This window comes from Parus major, chromosome 2 (assembly GCF_001522545.3).
Source record: "Parus major isolate Abel chromosome 2, Parus_major1.1, whole genome shotgun sequence".
NCBI classification, from domain to species: domain Eukaryota; kingdom Metazoa; phylum Chordata; class Aves; order Passeriformes; family Paridae; genus Parus; species Parus major.
The window spans coordinates 137,919,742-137,946,129 of NC_031769.1; the positions used below are offsets into that span (position 1 = coordinate 137,919,742).

Here is a 26,388-nt window from a genome sequence, read left to right on the forward strand (position 1 = left end):
GATGTCAGGGGTTTGTAGCGATGTCAGGGGTTTGTAGCGATGCCGGGGTTTGTAGCCATGCCGGGGTATGTGCGATGCCGGGGTTTGTAGCGATGCCGGGGGTTTGTAGCGATGTCAGGGGTTTGTAGCGATGCCGGGGGTTTATAGTGATGCCGGGGGTTTGTAGCGATGTCAGGGGTTTGTAGCGATGTCATGGGTTTGTAGCGATGCCGGGGTTTGTAGCGATGCCGGGGTCCCGCACATCGGCGCTGGGCTGTGCTGCTGCTCTGCCCCGCAGAGCTCTGGGAGCCACAGGAGCGGCTTTGCTGGCCCGGGATGTCTCTGTGTGCTCCACAGCCTCACCTGATGAATTTCAGGGTGGGACGTGGTGAACGACAGAGACAGTGCTGAAGCCTCATCAGCCTGTTCTGTACCTTATAGATGCAGCTGTTTGGACTCTGGCACACTGTTTGCCTCTGTTCCTGCCACCAGAACCACATATCCCCGGGATGTGCACAGTGCATGCCTGCACCCACCACCTCCCCCGAGCCCTGGCTGTGATGCTCACCCTACAAAACAAAGAGCCAGGTGCCCTAAGGCAGAGTGTGCTCCGTCGTGGGCAGTGAGTGTGGAAAGATAAATAGTTAACAGAAACTTGCGCTGAGAAGCAGAAATAGATAGCAAAGAATACTAAGGTATCTTAGACTGAATCTCTACTCTCGGGTGTTGTCTCCCAGAGAACAAGAAAACCAACCCATGCCTGAGTGTTCAGGGCTGATCACAATTCAGTGTCAAACCGCCAGTTCAAGCCACAGCGCTTTAAGCAAACATTTTAAACCAGACATCAGAGTGCATTAACACATATGAGGCTGGGGGACGGCTTAAGAAGCTGGCTTTTACCACGGAGCTAGGAGGTGTTGTCTTCACACTTGAGAAGTGGTTTAGAAAGCAGTTCCTTTTCAGCTCTTAGTCACGCTTCCCAGCTGACTCACACCTCCCAGTCCATGCATTAGGCTGGATACTACACAAGTCTATGGACTAAACATATGATATAGACAAAACTCCAGTTGTACAAGACACAATTTCCATTGGTTAAAATGAAAAAAAAAAAAAAGAGAAAACAAACAAACAAAAAAACCTACTGGAAATACATACAATCTTCTTCAAAGTTAAACCTGAGGTTTCTGACAGGTTTACAGGTACTTTTTGACTTGTAAATATTTTTGTGATGCTCAAAATTTGAAATCATTTGGAAATAAAATGAATATATTAAATAAGAAGAATCAGAAAATATTCCAGGTATATGGGGGGAAACATGCATTGGGTAGTGCAAAATGCTGGTTTAACAGAGAATACTGTCAACTGGAATTATTTGGATTACTGGTCTGATGCAAATTTCTGATCTTTTATCTTATTGAAGCTGCTTGTTTCTATAAAATATTTACCTGCTCACAAGAAAAAGCACTAAAGGAGGTACCCATCTCTTGGTTATGCCTTAGTTGTCAGTCTGCACAGAAATCTCACTACCTCTGTCTGGCCTAGTGAGTGTATGAATATTTAATGCAAAATGGAAAAGCTGTGTAGGGACAGGCTTAGAAAACCCCTTTCAGATTGTCTCTGTATATCTCAGGATCAAAATGCCTTTCTCTCTGCATTTCAACTCACTATTATAACAACTACCAGGTCAGTAACACATGAAATGTAAGAATATAAACAGATATGATTCTCACTTTAGTGCTGAAAAGTTGGACAGAGTGTGAAAAATTCCTTCTGTTATCTCACTGTGGAGGCTTTTGCAGGAACTTGGATGCAATAATAGAAAAAGAGAAGTTTAAAACATATCCTTGGGGGTTTTTTGTTTTGTTTTTTTTTTAGAAAAAAACTTACTAACCTTTCCTGTGGTTTATCACAAGACTAAAATTAGCTTGGCCAGATGCATTCTTTGAATCATACAAGCGTTGATTCTTATGACCAGTTCCTAGCAGACAACTTAAATGGTTCCAACTTAGAGCAGCAGTGAATGTAATCTGTGGACTTTCATGTATGGGAATTTTTGTACAAATTGTACATAAGTACAATTGTACATAGCCTGAACAGAGGAGGGGAGATTGGACAATACCTGGTAGTTCCTATGGTGGCCCTTCCCAGGCCTCTAGTGCTAAGGAAGTCCAGCTGAAACACAAAGACAAGGGAGCTCTCTTTGAAAATAAACATGGGAATATAGGAAAAAAACTTTTCACTAATTTTCCATGAGTGTTGCAAGAGCTACTTAGAGAAAAGGTCAACTTAAAAGCCAAAACCCATTTTGTACTTGTCTTTCTCAGCAAAGAGCGTGAGCAAGTATTTTCAAACTTGTTTTTACATAATGCTGTCTCTTATACAAAATATGCTAGAGGAAAAAAGAACCCTCACAACCATCCAACAGCTTACCTGCTAATGCCTTTTGTCCCTGAAGTGCTTCACCATCTTTTGCATCCATGTAATTTTCCTGTTTAAAAAGCTCTAATCATCCTAGCAAGAGAAAGCCAAACAACTTTCTATGGCACTCAAGAACAATGCTATAGGAGAAATGAGAAGTATAGACATGAATAATTTTTAATTTTTTCATGAAGATGTCTTGTGTTAAAATAAGCTGGCAGAAAAATGACTAGTGAAACTGAAAAATTAATTTATCAAATATCAGATTAATTTATCAAGTCAAAATGTAGGCCACAGATGCAATAGTCTTCAAAGCAGCAAAAGTAATATTCGTATTTCATTATGTAAACATCTAGTGTTTCACCACTTGGGCATTTACTAAATGAGATAAGAAAGTTTATACAACTTACTAACATGCTTTCTAAATCCAGTGCTCTAATACAATGTGCCTATTCATGCATGAGGTTCTACAGAGCGTTGTGACCTTGGTGGTTCAAGTGTACAGCCTTATACCTCACTGCATGCTGAAATGCTATCAAAAGGCACTGGAAGACACTTGAGCTACCCCTCACACCTGTGATACCAAACCTCTAGCAGACCTATGCTGCTTTTGTTACTCTCTTGATGTTGTGGAAGATGAGTTTTTGTAGTTTCACAGGGCACCAGCTCAAAGATCTGTCATGCTTTTGGCTGAAGAATGCCTTACTTGCGGCTAGCTACCTCCATCTCACTTAACCTCAGCCATGCTGAAGTAAAACTCAGGTATTCATATCTAAAATAGGCACCAGCTTCTAAAATTGAACCTATATCTGAAAAAAATAAATCAATCTACTTACTGGAGGTTGTCTCAGGAGGTTGTCTCATGGGGATGCCTCTCTCTTGCTGTCAGGATTTCAGACTCTGCACGTGCTGTCCCACCTCTTAGAGATGCGTTTTAGTCTTCATCACCTCTCCCTTGGGAGGAAGGGTCAACACAGACAAATTTTTTGTTAGACCTTATGTTCTGTAGCAATCTGTACATTAAAAACAAGTTGCAAACATTCCATCAGGTTATTTTGTGTAGCTTTTTACTGTCTCTTGGCTGCAATGTGGCTTCAAGGTTGTGCCATTACCCTTTTTTGGGTGACGGCAGCCTTGGAGTGACTGATAGCCAATTCCCCCCTCTCAGGATAACTGTAACTGTAAGAACTTTCAGTTTGAACATGTGGAACACATTACCAATGTGATATCAGTGTGCAAAGGCCAACATGAAATTCTATAATCATTAAATAATCCAGTACTGGTCTGCATTTTTCTAGTTGCAAAACTGTGCAAGGAAAGATACGGATTTCAAGCTGCAGTTCCACAAGCACCCTGTCATGATACCTTGTCACTGCATAAAGACAGCTTCTTCTCCCTCTCCCTTTTGTTCCTGTTTCAAGCTGCCAAGGCGTTCTACCTTGGTGTCAGCTCTGGCACTCGTTGCACCCTGTAACCATCTGCACAGCTCTGCTCACTAGCTCAGAAGAAAGTTCTTCACTTTCTGTTATTCTTTTGTCTGTTTAATGAATTGAATTGCAGCAAGCAGAGGTCCTAAAAGTGGGAAAACTAACATAAGACACATTGCAGATTGTGCTGCCAGAGCCTGGAAGAACAGTGTATCTCCTTTTAGCAGCAGTGAAGGATGAAATCAGCCAAACCCAGGTGATGGAGCCAAGGATTTACCCAGAAATGACTTGCAATGTACATTCTCTTGAAATTGTTTTTCCTTCTGTCATGTGATAATGTGCTTGATAAAAATTGCTGTGTACATTCTTTGTCTTAAAGATAAGGTCAGATGAGATGGTTGTTTCAATTCTCTTTTTGTTTCCAGCTTTGTGAATCCGTACTTTGTATGTTTCCAGTATGAGTGGAATTAAAGGCTGTTTGCAAGTATTCAGATTAAATGCGTATCTTCCAAATTTACAGAAAGTAATCTCAAGCTGTAGTGCTTACAGTCCTAAGGTGTCCCTGTCTCTGGCCCAGATGAAACTAAGGCAGATTGCATTTTCCTCCCTTTGCCATTCATGGACCTCTAGTGCTCTTTGAGACCCAGAAAGGTGCTCATTAGAAGGACTCTACTGGATTGAACCAAAGGTCCGTCCAGTCCTGTGTTCATCTCAGCAGCTATAAACAGATGCGTAGGGAGCAGCAGGCGAAGCACATATGAAATGTCACACAAGTGCTTGCCTTGTGAGACTATTATTTTTAGAACAGAGAATTTCCTGAGCTGGATGTGGCTGATGTCTGCTCAGTAACCCTATGTAGATTTATTTTCCAAGTATTTTTCTCCTTGGTTCCAAGTCCATTCTTTTAAATCCAGAGCCACCTTTGGTAATAAATGCCACAGTTCCACTGTGGGCGATGCAAACACCTTCTTCCCATTGTCTGCACTCTCGTTACTGCTAGGTTCACTTGATTCCTTCTTAGTTTTTCTTGTGGTTCTATCATTTTGGTTCTGAATCGATGACAGTACTGCGTGTACTTTAGCAGACAAAATTTCGATGCACACAGAGTATGTGCAGACAGATATAAAAGCAAGGAGTAGTCAATCAAGGTATTGCATGTGTTTGCAAATGAAAACCATGGTTGGACCACTGCAGAAGATGTCTCCTCCTGGACTTTTTTAAAGAAAAGGACGATTTTTTTTTCACCATCAGAAATGTTGACAAACAGTGCTCGTGACCTTGCAATTTATTTCCCGTTGCCAAGACAAAATGTTCCTCTGCCCTCAAGAATTCTGCATCCTCTGTCGCCTGGAGACAAAGAGTTGACGTGAGCAGGGGACCAGGGTTTGAAAATAACCCCTGGGTGGCAGATAAGCGAAAATGTGGACAGCAGGAGGGCAGAAACAGTTTGAGGGTGAAACTCCAGATCACCTGCACCTCCAAGGATCACTGCCAAGACGCAGCCCGCACTACCTGAGCGGGCAGCAGTCGCATCTCCGCCCGCGCAGTCGGATCGACGTCTCCCGAGCTCGCTGCTCCTTGGAGCAGCCCGTCCTCCCGGCAGCCCCGTGTTGGGGGGAGGACGCGGGACTTTGCACCCGCAGGAAGGAGCCACGGGCGGGGAGCGCTGCGCTCCTCCGTGCGCGGCCGCTTTCTGTCTCCCGGGCCGGGGCCGGCGGGGAGGGCAGCGGCAGCAGCCGCTTGGCTCGCAGCCCCCGGCGGGGAGCCGGCCCCTTGCCGCGGGGGCAGCGCCGACCTTGCCGTGTGACAGCCGGGGGGGGCCGCTGCTGCCTCGGCGAGCCCGGCTGCGGCGCGGCGGCTGCAGCCATGTGTTTCTCCGCCTGCCACTGACACAATAACACGGGAAGCGGCGGCAGGGATCCTAGCCTGCCGTGGGGAAAAGTGACCTGAGGCGCTCAGGTGAGCCGGAGCGGCTGGAGGTGGCTGTCGCTGGCCGCCACCCCCGCGAAGAGCTCCGGGGCCGGGCCGGGAAGCGCCCCGGAGCTGCCGGCGGGGGCAGCGCGGCCGGAGGGCGGCGAGTCCCCGGTCCCCCCTCAGCCGAAGGTGCTGTCCCCGCAGGCCGGCGGCGATGGAGGAGGGCATGAGCAGCATGCAGCAGAAAGCGGCGGAGCTGGAGCACATGGCCGAGGTCCTGCTCACCGGAGAGCAGCTCCGGTAAGCGATGCCCCCGCTTTGCCGGGGACGCGTACCCGGGCAGCCCCGCTGACGGCAGGAGAGGGAGGTTTGGGGGAAGGAGGGCGAGGTTCTGTCCCCGCGGACTTTCTTTGCACCGGAGCACCTGCCCTGCTTCCATCGCGGCCCCGGGCTGCGGCCCCGCTTTCAGCAGCGACGAGGACGAGGGGCCGCAGCCGGCGCTGCGAGCCCGGGAGGTGAAGCCCCGCACGGGGGGCTTCTGCCGCGGGCACCTCCGCTGCCCGGCGGGGAACGGGAGGCGGCTGGGGAGACGCTGCTGCGCCACTAAAGGCATCAAACGCTGCAGGAGAGTGGCGTCTTTGTAGAGTAAGAAACCCAAAGAAACCATAAGAGATAGAGTCTCTGCACCCCGTGGAGAGGCAAGGCGAGCGCAGGGCAGCGCTCCCCTGCTGCCCGTCCGGCACTGCCAGCGGCTCCGGGCACTGACCCCGCAGAGCTGCGCCTCACTCCAAGGGATTGTTTTTATTTTGCATCAGCTGGTACCAGCAGATGGAAGGGGATTCCTACTGTCAGTGCCAGCAGCAATTAAGAGTGCTGTGTGACTGGAGTTGTGAGCAGCACATTGAACAAAAAATGCCTGACTCAGTTAATTTTTAATTTCTGTGTTGTATGCTGGCTGTGTGTGCTGGCTGTACCTATACAGTACAGAGGAGAAAAAAATAATTTTAATAATTTTGGTTTGGTGATGGACCATCCTGTGATCCAGGAAGAAAAATCCCATAATAATGTGTTATATAAGTAACTAGAAAGGGAGGGTAAATTTTTTTTCCCAGTTGTTTTTTCCTGAATGTTTTTACATTTTTTTCTGAGATGCCAGACAAACACTGAAAAGTGATAGAAATGTTCCCTGGTTTGGCAGATGCCATAATTGCTGCCTTTACAGACACTGTTACTGTTTGCATCCACGAAGTAAGAAGTGCCACTTTGTGATGCACACCAGTGATACTCCTGTTCAGCAAGTAAATGTTATTTTGGTGATCTGGCTCCATTGGTACACACCAATGACTCCTCCAAGCTTGAGATTCTGCTTCAAAGTAGTAGCCTGAAGTGACACTTAGGGTAGCAGAGTGCACTGGCATGGGTCCTGTATGGTGGATTTGGTGCAGAATTGAGCATCCAAGTGTCAGATAAGAATCCTGCTGTTCGTAATTTATGTTGCTAGAAGTTGAAGATTCAGGCTAACACAAAATTTCTATAAAGATCACATGAATGTTTCTGCATGCCTAATAGTTAAATGTAAAAACAAAAACTTTGTAATCTTTCCCTGAGAAGAAACTGAGAAAATGTTACCAAATCAGGCTGCTAGAATCAGCTCAATGTTGCTACCAAGAATTATATTTGTCATTTTGTTTATTAAGGTATTGAAAACACAGTGGCCTTTTTGGACAAGGTGATCTGCAGATACACAATAATTATTGCCCATCCTGTGTAGTTACCTATGGACATTCCTTCATGAGGCTGTAAGAAGTGGCTTAGATCTGCTTGGACTAGGAGTTCATGAACAAGTCAGGGTGCATAATGTCTGCCTACTGCTGAGCAGGGAGATCCACTCTTCTTTTGGCCCTTTTCCTACTACCCAGCAGTGTAGTCCCACCTCCTCTTTGTGCCTGCTCAGGTAACTGCTTGGACTTCCTCAAAGCAGATCCAATGTGGTGATTTGGTGGGTAGCTTAATTTTTGGATCTGCTGACATCCAGAAGCCACAGAAGATAGGTGTTTGGAATGTGGAGCCAGGAAGAAGATGTGGAGATGTGGTGAAGATACAAAATTTTCATTTGGATAGCAGTGAGCTGTTGGGTCAGCTGGAGCTCTATTGTGAAACTGCACCCAAAATTGTCTACTTCCCTTCAATTTTTTCTTTACTTCATTCTATTTCTCTGTTGGAATATTCTGTGCAAAGAATTTGTATTCTTCAGTTCTCTAGGCAGTAAAAGCCACAAATAAGTGATAGAAGACTGGCTGGCAGACAAGTTTTAGCCAACCCTGCATTTAAAGTTTCCTTTTTCCTGTCCAAGATAAGCGTATAATTGTTAATGCGAAATGAAAATGTGGAGTGTTTTCAGGATCAAAGACAATTTATATCAGCAGCCTTTGGGGCAGGCAAGCAGATGATAGAAAACCAGCACACACATGCACTCAAGGCAACATACTGTACTCTATTCTTAGTGATGCTTACAAGTGCAAGATTCCCCAGTGGGATTGATGCAGCCAGACAGGTGATTATGTGTGTATTTGGGTGAAAGTGCATGCAAGATGAGCACATAACTTAGGAGTAAAAGTGTAAAATGAAACTGAGCATGGTGTTACTTACACAAACGCAACCAAATGGAGGTATTTAAAGCACTCTTGCACTAGACCAAACAGCACGTGTGTCTAAACTCAAATACTTACCAGAGCTGCTTGATTTAAATTCCTTGCAAAGTTCCTAGTGCCTGTTTTACTCCAGCCTCACGAGTTCCCTCATAGCTTTCATTCCCATGGGCTGTTGCATGTCTGTCCTTCTGTGTCAGGGATCTCATGCAGTGAGGGTTAAAGATGTCTGAGCAGCACCTTGGCAAGCCCGGCTTTGCACACTGGCAGTGCCTGTGGTGGGAATGGAAGCCCTGTACCCTCTTCCACTCCCTAGACAAGTGAACACTGGCTGGGGGAGGGAAAGGATAGGACAAAGAGTTTTTTTCCTTCTCCTTGTTCCTGTCTCCCGGTTGCTTGTGATGTGTGTTTTGACTTTGCAAGGTCAGGAGCCTCTGCCCTGATGTGTGTAATGTCAGCTGGCACGCAGGAACGTGGCTGCTGGCTCAGGCTGTGATGTAAATCCTGGCCCATGGGTGGGGTGATTTATGGAAAAAGTAAACGAGCTATAGGTTTAGATAACTTGGTAAATTTTTACATCTTGTAGTGTCCTTTGCCTCTATAGCCAGCAGCTCTCTGAGCAAATGCCTAACTCTTATTTTTGGTTAATAGAAACATAATTTTTTTAAAGTAAGGACTTAGAAGTTTGGCTCTTGGCAAGCCTTTAAATTATTAAGCTGACAGCTGTGAAGGAAAGCTGAAGATTTCAGCAGTGTGACACACCGGAACAGACCCTTTGGCAGCTTCTTCGTGCAGGAAATTAGCAAGAGCAAGGCGAAAGCTGGGATGGGCATGATCTGGCAGGAAGCTTTGGCACTGATGTACCTGCAGGGACAAACTGTGAAGGCTTTGGCTGCCTGACAGCTCCAGCCACTCAAAATCTCAGCTCTTCCCTTTGTTGTAATGCAGAGACCCTATAGCAGTTCAGTGGTGAGCTCTGTCTTCTGAGGAGGCTTTAACAGTGCTGCCCTTTAAATGTTTGAGAGGATCATGGCACCTTCGGGTTCCTCAGGACTGGGAGAACCCTTTGAGGCCTCCACCCTGCTACATCCCTGCCTGCAAATCCATGTGTGGTACAGCCCTGGGGAAGTGAATGTCCCTGAGCTTCCTTGGCCTTGCTGGGAGTACCTGAAGGAAGATGTCACATCGATAGTCATTCTTGGAAGCTTAATAATGGCACTACTGAAGTTGTTAAGAATTTTATCAGAAGCAGAGCAATTCCAAGCTCATTGCCCTCATGGTTGAAGGCAACAGGTTGTGCCCATTTCAGCACTGTTTGGCAGAAGGATTAAAGTGTTGTGTCTGGGTTTGAGAACTGACTTGGATAGAGCTGATTTTACCCTCTGGCAACCAAAAGCAGTTTCAATGGGCAGATTTTTATATAGATGCTGGTTGCCTATCTTACAAGGTAGGGGTGTCTGAAATCTCCTCATCTGCTAATTGTTCCTTGATGCCAGATTGTCACCAAAATCTTGTATATCTCCCCAGAGTCTTGCATTTCTTGCAGAAAATGTGCCTAGTAATTCAAGAATCCTTAGGCTTTGGTCAAGTGAGCAGCAGTATTTTAACACCTGAAATTGCCATTGTATATGATGTGCAGTTCTCTGTAGTAGGTGTAACTTGAATAACATCTGATGTCTCTGCAGACTTTTGGACCCCTCTATCGCCAGCTTTCACAAGAATCTACGTCTTTCTCTATTCACACTTCTATTAAATAATTGGGTAAATAAATATGAGTCTTTTTTAGATGAGGCAGTGTTGCTTTCTCCACAAGGCAGTGATTTTGATAGAACAGTTTTTATAATCAGCATCATCTTTCTACTTAGAGAAGTATGAAGCATGTTTCTTAGAGATTTTTCTTTCTTTTGGAAGAGGCAAAATATTCAACAGAAATTTATTTCCATTTTTGTGAGAGTTGGTGTATGAGTTTTGTTTTACAGAATTAAAGGTTTTACATGGTAAACAGCTACACATTTTGAAGCTGTAAGACATAACCAGCTTCACTTGTCTTCCAAAGGTTTCACTTCACTAATCACTTTCAGAAGCCATATTAGAGTTCATAACTTTCAGAGTCATTAACTTGTGAAGGATGGCAGCACTTACAGCTCCATAACTTTTTTCTAAATCTAAGCAATAAACAGTCAACATTTTTTCATTGTGATAGGATTGAAAAGTTCATTAGCACTCTAAGGTGCAGAAAGCCCATGGCACATAACAGTGAAAGTTTCTAGAGCAATGATAATCAAAAGACCCTTAGTGTTAATGTATTGCTATGATACAAGATTATATGAACTGTATAGTTAAAGAATTTATTAAATGCTATTCCTGTGTTTGCAAGTGTGGTAAGACTTTGGTGTAAGCTTAGACTCTAAAAGGATTTGAGATATATAGTATAATAATGTCACTTACTCTCAAGTCACATTCATAGATGTTAAACAAACATCTATGTGATCTGAAGAATTGACAGAATTTCATAAAATGAGATTTTGTAATATGCCTAAAACAATCCAATTTTGTACTTCCTCCTCAGGGAATGATTGTTTTTTACCCCCTGAACATTTTTCTTGCAACTTCCTTAGTTCTTCACCAGTGGTTGCATTTCCCCAGAGCTACTGATTGGGTTCAAAACTAACCCTGAAAAAAGTAGTTTTCAGTTGTTTCACTTGAGGAGACCCTTGTATGTTAGCTTCCTCAGGGTGGATGGAACACAGAGATTATATCATCAGATCTCTGTGGAACAGACTCCTTTAGAACTCTCTGTACAAATAATTTCACTTCCATCAGTTTGTTTTCCAAAATCAAGCAACCGAAAAATTCTCAGTTTTCTCTGTGAGGTTTCACCAGGATGATACACTGAAAGGTGTCAAAGTGAAGGTTGGTAAAGCTGCAAAATGAAGTGTTCTGAAATCTGAAAGGTTTCCTGCTAACTTTACCCTATCACAATTCCAATTACATATTTTTATTACTATAAATTATTTAAATTTCTCATGTCATTCAGTAAAATTTGGGCTATTCAACATTTCTAGAAATGAAGATGTAAGGCTTTGTTTCCTTAGTTCTTTCCTTTTAGCTATACCTTTTAATAATTCAGTTGTTGCCCTCAGCAGCTTTCCTCAAGTGCGGCTCAGAGATCAAGTAGTTAACAATGCATGTGCAAATAGGGATTGTTCTTTCACTATGTACATAAGACAAATGTTGTATGAGCGGTTTGTGCTGTATATTTTATGTATCCCATTCCAGATGGAGTCAATCATTACCTTGTGTCTCAGGTTAGCAGAGTTGGGCAGGCGAGTTGATGTGTATAGCATGTGCAAGAATATTTTTTATTTATTTTATGGGCTGCCTATGAAAAAGTGAAAGAAACTTGTTTCAATGTTGATGGTCATGCAGGGAAGGCAGAATGAATGTGCCAAAACCAATCTAGGTTTGCATTTATTACATGATCCCTGCTTCTATGGGAGCAGTGACCATAGTGGCAGCATGACAGAGGAGTCATCCTATCACTTGTCATTATAATTTACTGTTTGTGTAGTGGTAGTGCCTAGGAATTTGAGGTGTTTATCAGGTCCCAACAGGGGTGGCTGCTGTATGCTCTGAAGAAAAATAAAGCCCTTGCAACACAAATCTTGGCTGTGGTTGGTTGCAGCAGTGGTGGGTTCTGGACGATGAGGGATGGTCTGTGTGAAGCCACCAAGGTGGGATTCTGTAAGTACTGAGATTTCTGGTTTGGGAAGTCAGACCCTGAGCCTAAGAGTGGCATCCTGAAAGCACAGAGAAAAATAACTCCCAAGTGTGGAGATGCAGAGAGGATACTGTTTATGCTGAAATGGGTAGGGAGCTGTGCGTACCCTCTTCAGGGAAGGATCTGCTCTTTTTGCTCCCACAGAGTCACATCAGTAAAGTAAGAGACCAGACTGGAGCCAGCAGGGAGGCTAGCCAGCTTTTACTACAGGATAGATGGAAAAGGACGAGGGATGAATCAGTGTGTCTCATTTTAATTGAGGTATCTGTAGACTCCAGTACTTTTTGAAGTGCAAAACTCACAGGATTTCAGTGCTTTCTGTGATGTAGAATTTAAGAAAGTGAAGGATATTGTCACAGCAGCAAATGTCAGCCTCTCTGCAGTCCAGCTAGGTTCCTGATATAAACTTCTTTGTCCCCACCATTAAGTGTTCAGGTACTGAGTGCCAGCTTGGTGGTAGCTCTTACTTGGGGTCTGTTCTCAGAAACAGACATCGCCTTCTGAGGCTCAGGGCCGGTCTAACTCTCTTGCTACTTATTCTGCTTTTTATTTTCATAACCCTGCTATTTTTATTTTGTTAATTCTCTCGATACTACCATCCTGGCAGAGCAGACTTGAGTAAGTCCCTTTAACTTAAAGATACTTTTTTTCCTATGTTCAAGGCCAGTCACCTCCTCAGAATTAATTTAAGAAGGAAGAGATTAAACTGATGGAGAACTGGCAAAGGGGATCAAAGGCTCAGGAAGAAGCAAGAGCTAATCAGGTTTGGTTTGTATATCTGGTCTTTGAAGAAGAACTGTGTTGAGACTTTACAGGTTAATAAAGACAGAAAGTGTAAAGCTTGAAGTCTCAGCAGAACCACCGGCATTTGTTGAGGGAAGGATGCATTTCATGTGTTAATCATGGGTTGTTGGTTTTGTTCTTAAGCAAGATCAGGACATGTAAACATATATTTTAAACAATTTTAATGTATAAACCACTGGAATTAAATAGGTGTTCTTGCCTTGCGGTTCCCTCCTCTGTGTTTTCCCTCCTCTGGGCTGGCTTAGGCATCTCTGGACCATCACTGTATGGTGACCTGCACTGGGGAAGTGATCAGCAGAGCTTTTGGAAGGCTGGTATTTCAGTTGGGTCAGTTTTACAAACCAATTTACCACATGACCACAAAAAAGCTTTCTCTGAAGAAGTACAAGGAGGAGAAATGGGTGCTGGCTTCCCCCATGTCACTGAAATATGTACGGTTTGAGGCTGTGGTTTACTGATAGAGCGAATCTAACTGCAGGCTGCTACTGCCCTGCTCTTATCACTTCCCTTGCACTTCGCACTCATGTTTGTCTGGGATCAGAAGTTCAGGGAACTGAAGCAGCTGAAGCCAAATAAGAAAAATTTAACTTTCTAAACAGGTTCATCATGAACTCAGACCAGTGCCAACACTGGCGTGAAGGAGACGGTGGAAACACATGGTCAAGTACAGGGAGAGCGAATGGTGACAGCAGCCACTGCTGGGTTTGCTTGACCACCCCTTCAGGGTTTAATTTGCTGGATTTAATTTCAGACTCCAGTAGAAGACAATTGTAAAAATGGTGTTGAGTGCAAAATGCCCAATGCACATGCTGTTACTGGACAGGAGCAGAGACTAAATTTGACAATGTTATTTTCTTTCAAGGCTTTTACCTTTCCTTCTATGCTTGTCACAGTATTGTGCACAAATGGACATTCAAATACTGACATTTCAAGTGTTTTGAAATTTGTACTGTGCAATTTGCACGACCAGCTTATCACCAGTGTGACAGCACTACTTCAGAAGGCAACCCTGACCTTAATTATCAGCTTTTTACAGTTTTCAGTTTGTGTCTTAGCAGTGCCTCAATCTAGTAAATGCGTTCAGATCTTAAAGGTGCAGTTGCAAATAATTAAAAAAATGTTCCTGATCGCACTTGCTAATTCAGAGCAAATATAGAAGCATGTTTTCACATCACAGGCTGTAATTCTCCATTTCCTTGCAATTATGTGGTTGGGTACATGGGCTACCACAGCTGTGTCAGGGCTTTGCAGGCAGATGAGAGTTTTCTGGTTTCTGTGAGGAACAAGGGGTAGGTCGTGCTGTGGGTTTTACAGGACTGTTGGTCCAATGTGTTTGGCTGCTGCTGCAGAAGGAGGCAGCCCAATTCCCTTGGACTGGGGCTTCTGCTGCATGGCTGGTGCACTGCATTGGTGCATGTCTGAGGCCATGGTGAACAGTACTGGGGGCTCAGACAGGGTGTTATCGTGTCAAACTACTGCTGTTGATGATGTAAAAGGTAAGATCAGCTGGGCTGAGGTCAGGGGATGCGGACCCCATAGTGAGATTGGCTTCTCAGGGAATCAGTTCTTGAAGTTAAAAGTTCAGCTCTGCCAGTCCAGGAGTCTCTTCTCACCCTGGTTGTTGCCCTGCTTGACCCTTGTTTACATGTCAGGGTTTTGGCAGAGATCATAGCAATGCTAGACATGATTTGGGTGACTCTATCCAAATGGTTCTGTGGCTGTTTGGGTGAGGGTGCCTCCTCTATTAAGGCAGCAAGCACAGAGATACTCACTTGAAGATAAAAAAATCAAATGTCAAACTGTTACTAAATGGCTGATCAGGGCAAAAGCCAGTGCACCTAAGAGACAGTGATAGCAAAGATGGGAGCTTGAAAGTCAAGTATAGTAATACTGTGTTTGGTGTAACAGAAGACAAGGCAGTGAAAGGAATCCGGGAGACAGACACTCTTATTCTTCACAGCTCTTGAGCTGTGGCAACTGTTTTTCCAAGCTGTATATAAGATTCAAACAAGATCATGTTTGTTGAGGACAGTGCCAGGAAGACTTGAGGTGGAAAATAATAGGGAAGGAGAACTTGCAACAGAGTTTAAACATTCTGGGGGAGTGGTGCAGCTGTCCTGAAAGGGGCATTGCACAAGGAATTAGCAAGGACCAAAGTTCTTCTGCTCATGCAGCACTATCATATTTATCTTATATGAATCTTATATGCTCTACCTGGTTTGGGAAGATTCTCCCACTCCCAGTAACGTAGTGGCCATCCAGCACAGTAGCCTTTGGCTTTGTGTTACGGAGATTTGTGTGGGTTTGCTTCCTTGCTTCTCACACTAAGTACTGTTGGGTGTTTTTCTGTAGCGTTTCTAGTAGTGTCTAGCTGAACTGCTCTACAGCCCACTGCCTCTGTGTCTGCACTGCTTACCTGTGTACTGGGACAGATGGGTTTATTGGTATGTAAGAGTATGTATGCCATGTCTGTCGCTCTCTGCATTGGGAGTTGTGTCTTCAAGGCATTGTGGCTGCTCAAAGCAGGCCTGCCTGTCCTTTACAAGCCAGTCTTGGCTCTGATTTAAGAGACAAAGTGAATCCAAGACATAATTACAATATGGCTAGTAAAAACAATGATTTTAATTTAATTCCAATGAGTATTGGAGAATATTCACAGTAAGCTGATTTTTTGAGGACTTATCTGAGGAGTCTGTCCAACATTTATGCTCAGCCTCTTTGGAAGGAGAATCTGACAACACACAGCCAACACATCACTCAAAGTTAGGATTGCAAATAATGGAAATGACTTCTGAAAATATATTAGCTAGGCATTATTTATAGCACTGATTGTCATCAGTGGAACAATTTCCTTTCATTTTTTTCTGAAAAGATCCTTGTCTTGATAATCATACATCCTTTTCTACAGTAGCATGTAATTGTATAGCTTAGAAATTAGTGCAATATAATAGAAAGCTGTTAATTGTTTCCTGATGCTCAGGATGTAATTAACTTACACTTTCCTCTAGTTGAAATTAATTTATTTTTACTAAGACGTAGAAAAAATTACTCTTATCTTAAACTGCTGTTTTGTTGGTTGTCCCATGCAAACAGAGGGGGGTTGTCTCGAGAAGAAGCTGAAAGTAGCATTATAATGTATAAATCCCAGAAGAGATTGTACAAATATCATTTTGAGCATGTCTAGAAGCTTAAAGCCTTGCCTTGAACAATTATTTTCAAAACTCATAGCATTTTGGACAAACTCAGACCTTTCAAGTCTTTTGGAAAATGGTAGAAATAGGTGAGATTAAATGAGGTTAATAAATAGATCTCTGTGACAAGAAAAATGGGTCCATAATAGGAGCCATTGGTATCATGTTACTACATGTCCTATTAGACAAGGGGTGAAAATGGGTTCTTAAAAACACATTGAACAGAAGAAATAAAGCAAGGTTTATTAAAAGTTTATGTTATTATATTTTAATAAGCCTTATTTATTTATCTTTAATTTATGCAAAATTATGCAACTCTAAAATAGACTGCAGAAAGTTGTCTTCCTACAAGACTCAAGCCCCAAAGAGGGCTGGCTCTCAGGTTGGGGTTGGGCCTGGGCACGTGAGCTGCAAGGAGGTGCTGAGGGCTGGGTCTGCTCTGCCTAGTGAAGAAAAGCTCTGGGAGATTCTTCTGGTTGCAACTACGAAAATGAGATGATGTAGGGAAAGGGGGAGCGAATTTTCCAAGTTGCACAGGGATGGTACAAGAGGCAGTAGTTAAAATTTGCAAGGGACTTTCTAATCAGATATTTAGAAAGAATTACTCACTGTGAGGTAAGTAAAAGACTGGAATAGGAGTTCAGAGAAGCTCTGAAATATTAAAATCTTGCCTGGACGACATGACCCTTAGCAACTTGTACTAACTGGTTATACTTTCAGTATAGGTTGGACCAGATGACCTCCAGAGATCCATCCCTTCCAACTGAATATTTTATGAAGGCATAGTGTGTTGTCTTCTTCAAGCTGTGGTGGGTGATATTACCAGCTTTTTGTTATTGGCTGGTAACCAGAGATGATTATCCAGTCAGTGACACTGGTGGGAGGACTTCTAAGAATGCCTTCTGACCTGCTTCAGTGCAAAATCATCTGGGCTAGTTTGTACTGCTGCTCTCACATTATCCAGCTTTTCAACCAAATTTAAGGATGAGAAATGTATCCATTTCCAAATAAACCCCAAGAACTTTCAAAATCTCTCTGTTTCTACTAAGATTTTTAGGAGGATGTGAAGATGATAGCCTGGCTCCCTTGACCTCAATGTCTTAAGTTTGGCTAGGATTTTACCTCAGATCACATAAGATTCATCAAATTCCAACATCATAACTCTTCCCACCACCAAGACTTCTTTCCAAGATATTCTGGAAATATCTGTATTTTGATCTGTAGATTAATGTCTCAAAAACTTGGGATACAGAAACCAAAGTGCACATATTTGGGGCATGCTGGTTTCATAGAAATCCTTGAAGAGTGAGAATAGGGAAAAGATTTGAGACTGTAGAGAGTAATGTGTGCTGTAAGGCCAGTAGGTCATGGTGCCAGAAACGCTGCTGGCTGTGCTGTGTTGGCATTACAGGAGCAACAATAACCTCAGGACCAGCCACCTGCTCCTCTTTCTCACTGCCTGCATGACACTCTCAGATTCCCTCACCCTGTGGGACCAGGGTTTGGGAGTTCATTCATGTGCACAGTGTCCATAGTCCTGCAGCTCCAACTTTGCTTGTGGAAAGAGGATTTTCACCCACATATTAAGGGAGGAAGGTATTTGAACTATTAAAATTTTCTTCCCTTGGAGAGGCACATCTCATCCTGTAGCCTGTTCTGCAATCAAAAACATGACTATATCAAGAATGTGCCCAACCATTATGCCACCTATTTAAAAATAATATTTCTTTCAACTCACACGAAACAATGGGATTTTTTCTTTCTCTATATGCCATTGTGTTTTATCACAATGTTGCAAGGCCTAGATCCTTTAAAAAGGAAAATCCAATCTCTTTAGTTTTCTATAAAGTGGTGATTTTTCCAAGTGCTATGCTTTGGGCCTACTAATAAATCAAACACTAGTGTTCGGAAGAAAATTGCTTACATTCACTTTGTTGGGCTACAGAGGGGCTAGAGCTGCTCCAAATTAATGTATTAATAACTCCCTATTACTTTTTTTGGTTGAATCTGGAAATCAACACCAGCTGAAACAATGTTTCATACATTATTTGACATTAAATATGTTTGTACCCTGTGTTGCTTGCTTTTCAGATGAATATGGAACGTCTGAGTTTAGATGGAGCCAGTAACAACAGTACTCTTGGGAAAGATATAAGGCCAAAGGAGGAAGAAAGAAAGGATTGCATAAAGTCTTCAGGAGAATCACAATTAAAATGGAAAGAAGAATTTATTTAAACATATAGTGGCTAAGGAAAAAATACAGTGGAGTGGAAATTGTGAAATTTTGCTTACAGGCAGAAAATTACACAGCACATCTTTTTATTCAGTATTCTCTCTCAGAAAATTAAAAACCTGTAGGAAAAGACACAGAAAGGCATTGGCCACTTGATCAATGGTTTAATATCTTCACTGGCCACATGTAGTGACCAGTTTTGCAGTTCCAGCAGTTCATGTATACACAGCCTACTTATATATGGACTGAAATGCTGTATATCTTTATCCACAATCTGGATGAAGAGATCAAGAGCACCCTCAGCAGCTTTGCAGATGATACCAAGTTGTGTGGGACTGTAGATCTGCTGGAGGGCAGGAGGGCTTTGCAGGGGTATTTGGACAGGATGGATTTCTGGGCTGAGGCCTATTTTATGAGATACAGCAAGGTCAAGTGTCAGGTCCTGCATTCTGCTTATAACCCCAAACAATGCTCCAGAGTTGAGTGTCTGGAAAGCTGCCCTTAGAAAAGCACCTGGGGGTGCTGGTCAGCAGTGGCTGAACATGAGCCAGTGTGTGCCCAGGTGGCCAAGAAGGCCAGTGGCATCCTGGCCTGGATCAGGAACAGTGTGGCCAGCAGGAGCAGGGCAGGGATTGACCCCCTGTGCTCAGCACTGGTGAGGCCACACCTCGAGTGCTGTGTCCAGTTCTGGGCCACTCACTACAAAAAGGACACTGAGGGGCTGGAGTGTGTCCAGAGAAGGGCAACAGAGCTGGGGAAGGGTCTGGAACACAAGTCAGATGAGGATTGGCTGAGAGAGCTTTGGGTGTTTAGCCTGGGGGAAAGGAAGCTCAGGGGAGACTTTATCACTCTCTACAACTCCCTGAAAGGAGGCTGTAGCCAGGTGGGTTGGTCTCTTCTCCCAGGTAACAAGCAATAGGACAAGAAGTAATGGCCTCAGGTTGAACCAAAGGAGGTTTAGATTGTACATTATGAAAAATTTCTTCACTGAAGTGGTAGTCAAGCGCTCTAACAGGCTGCCCAGGGAAATGTTAGAGTCACCATCCCTGGAGGTATTTAAACAATATGGCACTTAGGAACCTGGTTTAGTGGTGGACTTGCCAGGGTTAAGGGTTGGGCTTGATGGTCTTAAAAGTATTTTCCAACATAAACATTTCTATGATTCTGTGATTCTGTCTTTCAATTGGTTTTGGTTACATTCAAATTAAGACCTAATGAACACTGTGCTGTGCTTTGATAGTCAGCATGAATAAGGGGCTAAACCTTGGCACATTCTATAGCCATCCTCCATGTGCCTGGGTAGCTGTGACAAGAAGTGCCTGTGGTCTGTCTGCCCAACTGTGCTTGTTCAAACCATCTGAAGAGCAACCATAGCCAAGCTCCTACAGATCTTCCTTTCTTCAAGACAGGTGATGACAGGGCTGGTCTTTAGGTGATGAATTGGATTAACACAGTGTTGGGCCATTTACACTGAAGATAGGTGAGTGTCTGAGTTTGTGTAAGAGCACAGTGCCGGCCTGAAGCAGTCACCTTCTCTTGTCCCGTTGCCCATCTGAAGTCTGTCTCAAACTGTCTTTGCAACATGTGGTTTGGATTCAAGTTGAGGCCCGAGACAAAGTTTGGAGTATGCTGTAAACATAACCATGTTGTTATAATCTGAATCCAGCAGCATTCTACTAGGGCTGATGAGTGTGTAAAGCTGATGCTGTTACCTGGTGAATAAAGGTCAGGGTGCATGGTCTGAGTTATTAAAGCACTAAGAAGTCACATTTTGAATTTATTGTCAGAGCACATAAATACCTGTTCACTTGAGCTTTCTGCATGTGTGGAGAGAAAATATTGCTTACAAGAAAAATGGCAAACACATGGCCCAGCAATGGGAGCAAGCTGTTCAATAGAGCAGCAGGACTTCTCTGGACTCCTTAGGGATTTATTTATTACTTTAAAGGAAAACTTCCATTTAATCTTGAGAGGGAGAATGCTTCTGTAATATTATTTTTTTTCAAAGCTTATATACTTTTGAGCTTTTTACAAGGCCTAATCAAACAAGACAAGATCCTTGATAGCATCCTGACAGAAGGAGCTATTCATAAAGAGTGGTTGTGCCACAGCTGTGTATCTGTTCATACCATGATATATGAGACACAGAAAAAAGCTGAGCTAATCAAACAAAACCATCCCTCAGGCTAGATTTTTGCAAAAGGAAAATATTTTAAATAGATTCAGTATTTAACTGTGATTTTTAATAATAGATTTTCCCTAATGATGAAGTTCTTCATTAGCCTACCAGAATTTAGGCAATGAGTAACTTCATCCCATTAAATAATCCCCTTAAATTCACATACCATAATACGTGCTGTTATGTGTTTGCATGACCTAGATAAAGAGAGAGATTTAAAGCAGATAAGATGTTTTTTTGCCATTAAAACATTTGTGTCAGAGAGCAATCCTTTCTGTGTTTAAAAAATAAATGCAGTAGTGTTATGTTGCAAAATTGTTGAGTAAAATCATTGTTGCCATTGGCGTGCATTCATTTGAAGCTCACTGTAGTCTGGGGCAATCAGTAGATTTCCGACACATTTTTCATTTTTTCATCTGCACAAAGTGGTTTATTTTTTATTTTTCTTTTGCCAGTGAAACTTTATTGAATGTTACAGGATTTTCTGTAAGAAGAAAATGTATAAATGAGCAGAATGTTAATTAGGATTATGTTGCTTTGTTGCCTCCAGCTGATTGGAAAGGTCATACTGGCTTGTATTTTACTCTCAAACACAAGTCAAGGGAGCTCTAAAAGGCTGTAACACCATTGGATTTAGGCTTCTAACTTCTTTCAATTTATTCACTTTAATAATGACATACTCCATATTATTTCAATAAAGTTATGTGCCACTATATAAAATTAGACAAATTCCAGGCTAAGACCAAGCTGACTATGACTATATAGACAGACTGTTTGCAGTAACTTCACAAGATCTCAGGCTAGAAGCTGGAGGTTCCTGCAAACCTGGTGATCTGGATCTCAAGAGGATGAGTGAATGTTGCACGTGAAGGCAGGAAAGCCAACTGAGTTCAGACATGTAGAAACTTCAGCCAAGCGTAAAATGCGGAGCTGGGCTGTGGAGCTGGCAGAAGGGTCCTCAGCCACTGCAGTTCCTCCTGGCTTCTACACTTTGATTTAGCAAGGAATCAGAGCAGACCCTTGGTCTCTACCCATGCTGCTACCCAGCTGACAGGGTTTCCTCACAGCCGATCCCAGCTCTGTCTTGGCACAGTTGTAGGCCACAAAGGTTGTACAGTTTCCTTCAGATGATGGAGGAAAACTTGCCACTAGTTTGGTCTTGACTGGCCAATCCCCATCCTTCCAATCAGCTGGGTGAGGACTACTGGATGTTTGAGCAATGAAAATGAAAACCAGGGAACATCCTGTGACAAAAACAAGAAAGCATGTTCACAAAATGGGGACATCTCTCATATGTGCAGCTCCTGAGCTTTGGCAAACACACAAAGAATGTCTGTATATCTGCATATACACTTAACTTTTTTTTTTTTTTTTTTGCTGCTGACATGAACCAGGACTTTAAAAAGGCTGAATCCTGGTACAGTGCACTCAAAGGCCGGCCTCTGATACTCTTCCACCTTACAGTATTCCCAAGGTTATTCGGAGATAGCAGTGTAAATCGTGTAATTATAAACCACAGGGCTGGAAGATCATCTGAAGAACATTATACATATACATAATATATGTATTACATATAATACATAATCCTAATATAGTAATACATAATTCTTTGGTATATTTATTATTATTCTTGCCTTAAGTAAGAGTCAGAAATCTTTTATCCAAAACTTTGTCTAATTCTTTTGTTAGGATCCTCAGCATTACTTAAATAGCTTTTCTTGCTCTCTGCTTTCAACTCACCTGAAAGATTATAGACAGCAATCCTCCTCCTCTCACTTTTTGTCTAGGGGAAGGCCAGATTCCCAATCCAGTATCATCTCTCTGCTCATGGGACTGGCTCATCATTTATCATACCAGAGTAGAGCTACATCATTTCACCTCTTTGAGCTGATCATTCTTGAATGAGATGTCACAAACAAAGCACTATTTAGATGATGTTCTGTAGTATCAGATACAGTGGCATAAACAACTGGATTTCCCATCATTTCTGGAAACATCTCTGTTAGTGCAGTATGAGGTCGCCCTTGGTCTCAGCATGGTCTCAGCCTGTAGTCAGTGGAAGTGTCACTACTGCATGTTCAGCTACTTCTTAGTCAGTTGATTTTAGCCTCCGAGTTCACAGTTTCCAGCAGAGCATTTTGTTGTTAGTGCACAGCCTTACATTTTATAGTCTTACCTGTTTCTCCATGTCTGTTTATGAACTGTGAAGGTCATCCTCTAACAATTTAATTGCCTCTAGGCAATCCAGTCAAATGCATCACTACTTTCAGTGTTAAAAAATCTACATCAGTTTTCCACCTTTGTTTTACAGTTTAGTGTTCAACCACTGAATTTCAATAGACTTCTGGAAGACAGTGGAAAGAGCTCCCTTGAATCATGCTTTGGTCAGTGTAGCATCCTGCCTATTGTAGTGTTGCCAACTGGAGGAGGTAAAAAAGCATGTATCAATGTCAAAACATGACATATTTGGTTTTTTTAATTTAAAGAAATTCAATACAAATTGCATTTTCTAGTGAGTACTTTTGCACTTACTACTATACAGCTGCCTTCAAAATAAAAATAAAGCCTAGAAATGCAGTTATACTAAACATGAAAGAAAGGAGGCTATTCATTTAGAATGTGAACAGATAAACAAACTTTGATGGTTTTAATACAACATATTGTATATTGAATGAATATTGCATCTCTATTAATTTTAAGATGGACCTATTTATTTGTTGCAGGTGAACTAAAAATTTTGAGTTGTAGCCCCAGTACAAAATCAAGTTTGTTAACCATTATATGTAACACTAAGCATTTTGTTACTCATTATCTTACCTGTCAGGTACTGGATATTTATGCTTAATAACAGTCATGATTCAGCACAGTATTTGGATAACTGCTAGTGTAGAGATGGAAAACAATTGCTAAAAGCAATTGAGATATTACTACAGTATGATGCTTTAGTAATGATGAAGGCTGATTTTTTATTCTTGTGTTCAGTAGGATTTCCAAGGACCACTGAAAGAAGTCCAAACAGTTGGTGCTCCTCTGAGAAGTGCAGAATATGAGGGAGAAAATCTCCTGCAGATCTGTGGTTCTCAGGCTGAGAGCAGCCATTCCTGGAAGGACTTTGAACTCAGAGTTACCCATATAATGTCCCAGCAAAACTATTTGTCACTTATTGACAGGGTAGGAGAAATTCTGAACTGTGCTCAAGATTAGGCACTTGACTGATTTCACTTCTCCCGTGGATTTCTTGGGTTATCTCTGGCACATAACAACCCTTTTACTGTTTGCACTCCAGGCTTGTTCAGTACTGTGCTGCGTTCTGGGTGTTACAGATTTGCTCTTCCCCAGGTGTGCTGAGAGGTGGGTGGAGAAAAGACCTGGTTTCTCATGTGGTCTGAAACTTGCTGCACTCAGTGCAAGTGCCTACCAAGGTTAAAGTCAGCTTTTCCCTCTGGGTAAAAAAGGTGTCAGCCTTGCTGTGTAAGAGACCTCATCCTGTAACTTTCTTGGTTTCCCTAGCCCCATGGCATGCCAGGTATATCGAGGAGAGGAGTTCTCACACAGCAGGGCTTTCTGGTACCCACAGCTGTTTGTGTCCTTGGTGCAGCCCTTCTTGACTCCCATCATGCAGGTCTGTAGTTGAGCATCCTATTCTGCAGCTGCTGGTCTCTCCAGGTTCCTGAAGGGCAGTGCTATCAGGAATAGCTGTAGCAGTGGGGTTTGAGCTCTCTGACCTGTATTTTCTCTGCTTAGCACATTTAGCATTTCAAAGGAACATTCTTTTTTTCCAGACACGATACTGAGATAACATGCCTGCATTCCCTGACACAAATTTCATTGATTTTCACTAGCCTCCCTTGAGACCTCACTGCTTCTTCTGAGTTTGCTATCCATAAAATAATTCCTTTATTGAGAGGTACTTTTGAGAAGCCTACAAGAGCTGTTGAGCTTATTACCATGTTAATCCAGTCATAGGATGTCTGTAATAATAGTTCTGCTATGGCTCCTGGTCTGCACTTTCAAATTTCGGTGGTCTTCAGTTTAGATTTGGAAAAATATCTTTGCAAAAATTACTCCTCACAGTACACATTGATTTAATAAGCCTGAGAATATCCATGCAATGGAGACAGAGAAAATTAATGTGGATAAAAACCTAGTTGATGGATATTAGCAAAAATGGCACTTTTTTGAGTGAAAAATACATCAGTTATTTTGGGGATCCACACAGCAGTGTCCCATATGCTTTGACCTGCATCCATTTGTCCGTGGTGCATCCCAGCTCCTCCATAACTGAGTGGGAAGCACAATTATGTCTGACTTCCATATAGAGAAGGAGGGCTGTGATTTGTTGAGCTCTGACAGCTCCAGCCCAGAAAGTGAGCAGCCTGACTGAGACAGGCTGACTTCCACTTTCCTTATATGACTAGGGGCAGATGAAATAAAAACTTGCCTGTATTCTGTGTTTTCCTCTTATAAAACCCAGTTTTATCCTTTATAGCAAGAATGTCTCAAGGTTCAAGTGCACAGGCGGTTAGATATATTATTCATGTTTGAGGACATTTTACTTTAAAGTGAAATGCAAGTGAAATGTCTTGGCAGGCAGGGAGATTAGTCACTTCACAGCTTCTGTAGGTTTTACAAGGGGTCTCTAGTTTTATGACAGATCAATACAAACACACAGATTTAATTTCTTCTGCAGTCTGGAGTACTCTGGAAGCTGTGGCTCCCAATTTCTGGCCTGAATTTGTGGGCTGAGAGTCTCTGAAAGACATCATGTTGATTTCATCCCAGACCCTTAGCATTGCCTGTGTCTGTTCCCCAGAGTTGGTTTGATCGTTAGGAGTATTGGGGATGTCCTTGTTCACTTTTGGTTGCAGGCTTAGCGGCCTTAGTACTTTCTGAATGTATAAAAAAAGACTTCATAAAAGAGGCAGCCACGATATTTTATTTAAAGCCACAGGGACACTGGTGAACCATCATTTCTTTGGAAGATTTAAGATTTCCTCTGCTGTGCACCAAGAAATAGTTTATATGAAGTCTATCTGGCTCCATGTTCTGGCATCTCCTCACTTTGACTACATGCCTGGCTGTGGGCAAAATAGGAGAGATTGTCACAGTGATGAGAACTGCGATCAGAAGCTGCTTTGAAGACACCCTTTCTAAATGTATTTGAGATGGCAGAATTCCTGCTCTGCCACAGCTACCAAAACAGAAATATCTTCATCTTATTTCCAGTATGACACCATGTTTTAAAGGTAATTTAGCTCCCGTGAATATCAAGTAACAGAACTAAGTGATTGCGGAGCTGAAGCATAAATAGAAAGAGGAACAGGCAGCAGTGAAATGCTGACACTTCAGCTGAGACTTGGCAAGCCCAGCTGGAAATGCTTGTCCCAGCAACACACACTGCATTCACAGAGTACCTTCACGATTGCCTCTGTGTACAAAGTTCATATCCTCACTGACCTATTTTATTTTTTTGCTGACAGTGCAAAGGCAAAAGTTTAGTATAAAGTATATTTTACGTAGTGTTTTCCTGTGTGTGTATATATATACACAAATGCCACCTTATGCTCATATATTTTGTAATGAATCAGGTGTGTAACTGACTTGTAATTTTTAAATTTCAGTGGGACTTCTGCTTCTAAGTCACTGAGATGCTTTGGAAAATGTAATCTTTTAGAGATGCCCGTCTGCCGTCCTTTAGACAGGTCATGTGCTTATGTTAGAAACACCAAATTTTTTAACCTCTGGGAGAATACAAAATTGTTCTATTTCAAACAGAAAGGGGAAATTCTACCTGCCAGTGGAGCACCGAGGATG

General features: G+C 42.6%; 1 protein-coding gene and 2 long non-coding RNA genes across 13 annotated transcripts in view; 2 read left to right on the plus strand and 1 right to left on the minus strand.

Moving 5' to 3' along the window:
* LOC107199925 overlaps nt 1–5,480 on the minus strand; it is an 11,149-nt gene extending 5,669 nt beyond the window's left edge. For 2 of the 9 annotated variants that reach the window (XR_001519372.1, XR_004496234.1), the window contains exons 1-3: nt 3,234–3,503; nt 2,410–2,490; nt 880–1,017 (exon numbers count right to left, since the gene is read on the minus strand). This is a non-coding gene — a long non-coding RNA (uncharacterized LOC107199925). The other 7 variants (XR_001519368.1, XR_001519366.1, XR_001519375.2 and 4 more) reach the window with 6 other exon arrangements.
* Nucleotides 5,481–5,515: 35 nt separating this feature from the next.
* Nucleotides 5,516–26,388, plus strand: part of DEPTOR (DEP domain containing MTOR interacting protein) — an 81,356-nt gene continuing 60,483 nt past the window's right edge. For 2 of the 3 annotated variants that reach the window (XM_033512424.1, XM_015617662.2), the window contains exons 1-2: nt 5,516–5,783; nt 5,943–6,038. In XM_033512424.1, the coding sequence (XP_033368315.1) occupies nt 5,953–6,038 (86 nt within the window). In that variant the 5' untranslated portion in view covers nt 5,516–5,783; nt 5,943–5,952. Of the gene's footprint in view, nt 5,784–5,804; nt 6,039–26,388 lie in introns of those variants that run through there. The other variant, XM_033512425.1, reaches the window with a different exon arrangement.
* Nucleotides 12,137–18,236, plus strand: LOC107199926. The gene is made up of 2 exons (XR_004496235.1): nt 12,137–16,777; nt 16,883–18,236. It is a non-coding gene; the product is annotated as an uncharacterized LOC107199926 (long non-coding RNA).